The sequence below is a fragment of the Scyliorhinus torazame genome, chromosome 6, assembly GCF_047496885.1.
Source record: "Scyliorhinus torazame isolate Kashiwa2021f chromosome 6, sScyTor2.1, whole genome shotgun sequence".
NCBI lineage: Eukaryota > Metazoa > Chordata > Chondrichthyes > Carcharhiniformes > Scyliorhinidae > Scyliorhinus > Scyliorhinus torazame.
Window position 1 is genome coordinate 247,458,416 of NC_092712.1, and position 6,287 is coordinate 247,464,702.

Sequence of the window (6,287 nt, forward strand, 5' to 3'; positions counted from 1 at the left end):
GTAGTCCTTTTTTAAAAAGTTAACCTGGCGGAACGGCTTCTGTGGGGAGATGAGGTGGTGAGTAGTCATCTTTGCTCATAAGCAAAGAGCCCAGAGGCACTGGTCTTGGTGTCCCTGTGCTCAGCAGTGGGTGGGGGAGCGTAGGGGGGGGGGGGCAACCGCTCGCGGCAGCACCATGCCAATGCCTGGATCATATGTACCCATTCCTGGGGCAGTGCCTCAGCCATGCCCATCTGAGACTGGGACAAGCCCAGCAGTGCTTCAGTCATGCCCATCTTGAGAGCAGGACATGTCCCACAGAACCTCATCAAGGTCAATCTGGAACTGGGTGACATCCCCCAGCAAGGCAGACATTCTGCAGAGAGCCTCAGCCATGGGTATCACTGCGTGACGCCATGGACACCTTCACTGATGGTGCCGATGTTGTACACCAAGCTCTCCATTACGGTTACCACCCTAGGAGTGTTGGCCTCGGTGCCACTTATTGCGGGTGCCATCTCCTGCGCCTGTAGCCTCTGGGACTCCTCCAAGCTGCTATGGATCTGCTGGAGTGATGCTGACATCTCCCTCTGAATGCCCCGGCCGCTCCCTATCGTCTCCATTAGCTCTGCCCGGGTAACCCTGTTCCACAGGCTCAGCATCAAGCTGGGACCCAGCTGGGTCCAGGAATCCAGCAATCCTCCAACTGCTGAATCGCTTGGGGGTTCCTGTCTCCACCAGATGTGCATCATTAGCGGTGTGGTGCTCACCAGATTGTGCTTCAGAAGCCTGACCGCTAACATGTTCCACCGAGGTGTGAGCATCTGCACTGGTGGAGGGTATGATGACAGCTGTGCCGCGCCTATAACAGTTGAATCCTCGGAGCCCTCCTCCAAGGTGTTTTCCTCGGATTCGGGTGAGGGTGCCGCCCGGGAAGGGCCAGTGCCGTCGGCTGGAGGTCCTGCAGGAGAATGGACACGTGGTCAGTGGGAGGGATGGGTCAGTCAGTAAGGCAATTACTACTCACGTTTGACAAGTCCTATGGGTGGAGCCGGTGGTTCCTCACCTCTGCGGCGTCCGCCAGCCTCTGCGTGGGTGACCGCCTTGTCCTTGGCCACATCAGTCACCTCCAGGTTCCGCTCCTCGAAGGTGAGGATTCTCAAGTCCGGCACCCCACTGCTAGTCTGGGCCCTTTCTCACTGGGAGAGCTTTTCCTGAGGAGACAGAGAGAGGGCATCGTTAGCCACACGCGTAGTTCACAGTTGTGTGTGTGGGAATGGGGTTGCGGGTGTTGGTGTCTACTCGCTCGTACTGCCCGGTATAGGTCGTTGACCTTATTCCGGCACTGGACGCCAGTCCACCTGCTGTCGCCATCTCGTCCCAGGCAGCACTGGCTGCCTTGTGGCTCACATGACGGGAACAGAACATCCCTCTTGGCCTCCACTGCATCCAGGAACCTCACCAGGGGCTGGTCTCCTCGCCGCTATTGTTGAGAGCTGGCTGGGGTTGGCTGAGCCGCAACTGTGCCGCTTGATCTTGTTAGTTGGCGAGCCGTTATTTGGGGCAAGAAGCCCGTGAGGCCTCGTTAACTGGACCAATTAACTTTCAATAGCGTTGCCGGCCACACTGGGGCCAAGTGCCAGGAAACCTATGGCAATTCCCGCTCGCTAGTGCACTTCAAAATTTTTCCGGAGAATCGGCCCAAGGTGTTCAGGAGTATACTGGAATGCAGTTTGTTCATAATTCTAAATACGAACAGCAATTTGGAGTATTGGGTACAATGCTGGTCACCACACTACCAGAAAGACATGAATGCATTGGAGAGGGTACAGAAGCAGTTGACTAGGATGTTGCCTGGTATGGGCCAGCACGGTAGCACAAGTGCACTGTGCCTCACAGCGCCAGGGTCCCAGGTTTGATTCCCTGCTGGGTCACTGTCTGTGCAGACTCCGCACATTCTCTCCTTGTCTGTGTGGGTTTCCTCCGGGTGCTCCGGTTTCCTCCTACAGTCCAAAGACGTGCAGGTTAGGTGGATTCGCCATGATAAATTGCCCTTAGCGACCAAAACAAAGGTTAGGAGGGGTTATTGGGTTACGGGGATAGGGTGGAAGTGAGGGTTTAAGTGGGTCAGTGCAGACTCGATAGGCCAAATGGCCTCCTTCTGCACTGTATGTTCTATGTTCTATGGAGGGCATTGCTATGAGGGGAGGTTAGATAAACTCGGTCTGTTCTCACTGGAACAACGGAGGTTGAGAGGCGGCTGATAGAGGTCTACAAGATTATGAGTGGCATGGACAGAGTGGATAGTCAGATGCTCTTTCCTAGGAGAGTCAAGTACCAGAAGACATAGGTTTAAAGTTTAGAACTGATGTGTGAGACAAGTTTTTTTTTACACAGAGGGTGGTAATTATATGGAACGCACTGCCTGGGGATGTGGTGGGAGCAGGTACGATAGGGCATTTAAGGGGAATCTAGACAAATATATGAATAGGGTGGGAATGGAAGGATACGGACTCCGTAAGTGCAGACGGTTTTAGTTTAGGCAGATACCATGGTCGGCACAGGCTTGGAGGGCTGAAGGGCCTGTTCCTGTGCTGTATTGTTCTTTGTTCAAACTGTAATGTGCTGTCTCTTTTAAAATGAATTACAATAGATCTTTTTCTCCCCTCCCACATTGATTTGACACACTAAGAATTCAGCTCCCACTTTATACTAATTTGAACATACGTAAACATTTAATTGATACGTTTAGAAGAGAATTTAAAAATCTACTTTGGTGATAAGAAACCATTGGTTATTCAAATGTTCATTACAGTATAAAAGCAAATTACTGCAGATGTTGGGATCTGAAGCTTTGACAAAGGGTCATCTGGACTCAAAACGTTAGCTCTTTTCTCTCCCTACAGATGCTGCCAGACCTGCTGAGATTTTCCAGCATTTTCTCTTTGGGTTCATTACAGTATCTTCACCGCTGTCTGAACTTGACCTCACGTAAGGAATTTCGGACAGGGTATGTGGAGGCAGGGGAAATGGAAGCACGTGGAATATCTTCACTATAAAGTGCTCTTCCTCCATCTACAGATTGAAAGTAAAATAGGTTATTTCTCCGATTGTACACAACAGATTTGCTGATCAATGGATCTCATTGTGGGAGTGCGTCCTATTCCAAGATTCTGTGCGCTCCCAAGTTCTGCACAGTATCATATAGTTTTAATATAGCAGTTGTGATTTTAAAAAGTTAGTACCCAACTCATACATCAGCAAATCAATTGTTTTCCAGCTAAGCGACTAGATACTCTGCAGAGGCTCGTCGATCAGCAGCCAACGATTTATACAACATTGAGATTACAGACTTTCCAAGGTGACCCAGAACCTTTTACAAAAAATCTTTCCTGACATACCCTATATGTAGTTTGCAGATACAGCATCATGTGAATTTTACTGTCCATACAAACAATTACGTAGTTATCAACATTCATAACTTCTGTCAAAAAGGTCCCAGCACAAAATAACATCTATTGGAATTAAGATACGACATTTGGCATGATTCTCAGGGCCCGTTCGCCATGGGCGTAAATGTAGCTATGGCTGCCAAATCTCTTGAGAGCCTTTACGGGATTTGGAGCGCGTGAACTCATTTTGAGGTCTCCCCCATCCCATGCCGGCAACACTATCAGGTTCACGCCCAGAAAGAGCGTGAACCTGATTTCCATGACTTTGAAATCATTTAAATGTCACTATTTGGCTTAACGCCATTGCTCCCAGCAGCATTAGATGTGCTGTCCCCACTCCCCCGGCATGAATCACTATTGTTTTTTAAAAAAGAACAGTCATGATGACCATACTGGGGATGCGGATGTCGAATGATGAGGGACATGTCTGCCAACCAGGCTGGTACTGTCTTGGGGCGGACCCTCAATGTAGTAGTTACATTTGGTGGAGGGGATGACCCAATGTCAGTGGGAAATGGAGGGGGGGGGGTGTCGGGTCAGCCTGATGCTTGCCTGTCGATGGACCCAAATCTTCCTGTCGTCGGGGAGGGGGGTTGCCCCTCTGCGGGCAATTGTGGGGGGGGGGGTTCCCCGGGGGGGGGGGGGGGGGGTTCCCCCGTGTCTGCCAGGGGTCCAGCTGTCCGTTGGGGAGGGTGGGGGTCCAGATGTTCATCATCTTACATACATAGATACGTACAGAAGGAGGCCATTCGGCCCATCGAGTCTGCACCGACGCACTTAAGTCCTCACTTCCACCCCATCTCCATATTCCCAATAACCCCTCTTAACCTTTTTGGACACTAAGGGCAATTTAGCATGGCAAATCCACCTAACCTGCACATCTCTGGACTGTGGGAGGAAACCGGAGCACCCATAGGAAACCCACGCAGACATGGGGAGAACATGCAGACTCCGCACAGACAGTGACCCAGCGGGGAATCGAACCTGGGACCCTGGCGCTGTGAATCCACAGTGCTAGCCACATGTGCTACCGTGTTGCCCTTGTACCGTCTCTGACTTCATGTAAATAACACGAGTGATTGTGACAAGTTGTTCTTGATAAAAAAAATTATTTACAAGTAAAAGTTCTGCTTCAGGAAGTTATGATGAAAAATGGTTTCCTTCAGTGTGAAGGAGTTAAAATTATTTAAGAATCTCTACATTACAAAGACGGTGTCCAAACAGTAAAGCTTATTCTACAAAATATCTCTCGACATGACAGAAACATTTCAGACAATGTTATCTGGAAATAGAATTAAAAAGAAATGATGCAGTATATATGTTTAATTTAATTAATTTAATTAAGGGCGACACAGTGGTTAGCACTGTTGCTTCACACGCCAGGGACCTGGATTCGATTCCCGGCTTGAGTCACTGTCTGTGCGGTGTCTGCACGTTCTCCCCGTGCCTGGGTGGGTTAATAATAATAATAATCTTTTATTGTCACAAGTATGAAGTTACTGTGAAAAGCCACATTCCGGCGCCTGTTCGGGTAAGCTGGTACAGGAATTGAACCCGCGCTGCTGGCCTTGTTCTGCATTACAAACCAACTGTCTAGCCCACTGAGCTTCGTCTGGGTGCTCTGGTTTCTCCCCACAAAAGTCCCGAAAGACATCCTGGTAGGTGAATTGGATATTCTGAATTTTCCCTCAGTGAACCCGAACAGGCACCTTTAGTGTGGCGACTAGAGGATTTTTGCAGTAACTTACATTAAAGTAAGCCTACTTGTGACACTAATAAAGATTATTATTATAAACTTCATTTACATTAATGCATCAAGATAGAAACTACAAGAAAAAATGTACAGATTTACTGTAAAATCCTGATAAACGTATTCACCCTCAAATATTAACTTTTGCTTTCCAATGCTTAACTATTTGCTGTGCAATCCAGCCTTTTTGCTTTTAGACAAATCTACAGACTTGAAAGAATTATATTAATTCAATTCCTGTACATACTCTAATCACCTCTATCTATACAAATTCAGTGAAGAATTAGATTCCATTTTACAACAAAACAAAGTTGACTATCAATGCAGTCACTTCAGTAAAACATTAAACTGATATCAAAAAAAGGACTTTAAATACCTTATTGCTGATTCAAAAGTATTCTTTTCAGCCATCTCAGGCATTTATTTTAAGTTCTTCTGATCTTCAATAACAGCTACTGCAGAGAGTGCTGGTATATTATCACGTATACTGTAGTAGTTTCTTCTAAGACAGTTATTATTCAAGAGGCTGTCTGCTAAGGTCTTCATAGAAAAATGACAAAGTAGTCAAGTTTCTCTCACTCTAGTGAATGTGATATGAATAGGACTGAGTCAGTCCTGGTTATTTTATGTTGGTTGCTTCTAAAAATACTGAAAAGGTCATATCACATTCCAACAACTGAAATTCCATCACATTGAAACTCAGAAACATTCTTTTGAGAATATGCCATGGATCAACTCCATTAAATTATTTTCCCCAGTCCTGCTCCTCTAATAACCCCTAAATCTTCAACATCTGTGTCAAGTGCAGTGATGCACAGATACTCTTGAATCTGTTATATTAAGTGTTCATTAGAAAATTAGAGCAGCATGTGTATGGATGGAAATATGAAACTGTCATTGTTAAAAGAACATACAAAATAGAGGCATGAGCAGACTGAACAACTTAGAGCCTTTTCTGATATTCAGTCAATGAGATCATGGCTGATCTTCTGCCTCAACTCACTTTCCTGCCTGTTGCCCATAACTCTTTGATTCCTTGAGAGACCAATATTCCATCTATCTCAGCCTTAAACATACTTAATGATGGAGCATCCACAACTCTCTTG

At 46.8% G+C, this 6,287-nt stretch overlaps 1 protein-coding gene across 1 annotated transcript in view; it reads right to left on the minus strand.

Moving 5' to 3' along the window:
- Nucleotides 1-5,736, minus strand: part of LOC140425366 (reticulophagy regulator 1-like) — a 132,163-nt gene extending 126,427 nt beyond the window's left edge. Inside the window, exon 1 of the mRNA XM_072509558.1 lies at nucleotides 5,558-5,736. Coding sequence (XP_072365659.1) covers nucleotides 5,558-5,601 — 44 coding nt within the window. The 5' untranslated portion in view covers nucleotides 5,602-5,736. The remainder of the gene's footprint in view (nucleotides 1-5,557) is intronic.
- Between the last annotated feature and the right edge of the window lie 551 nt (nucleotides 5,737-6,287).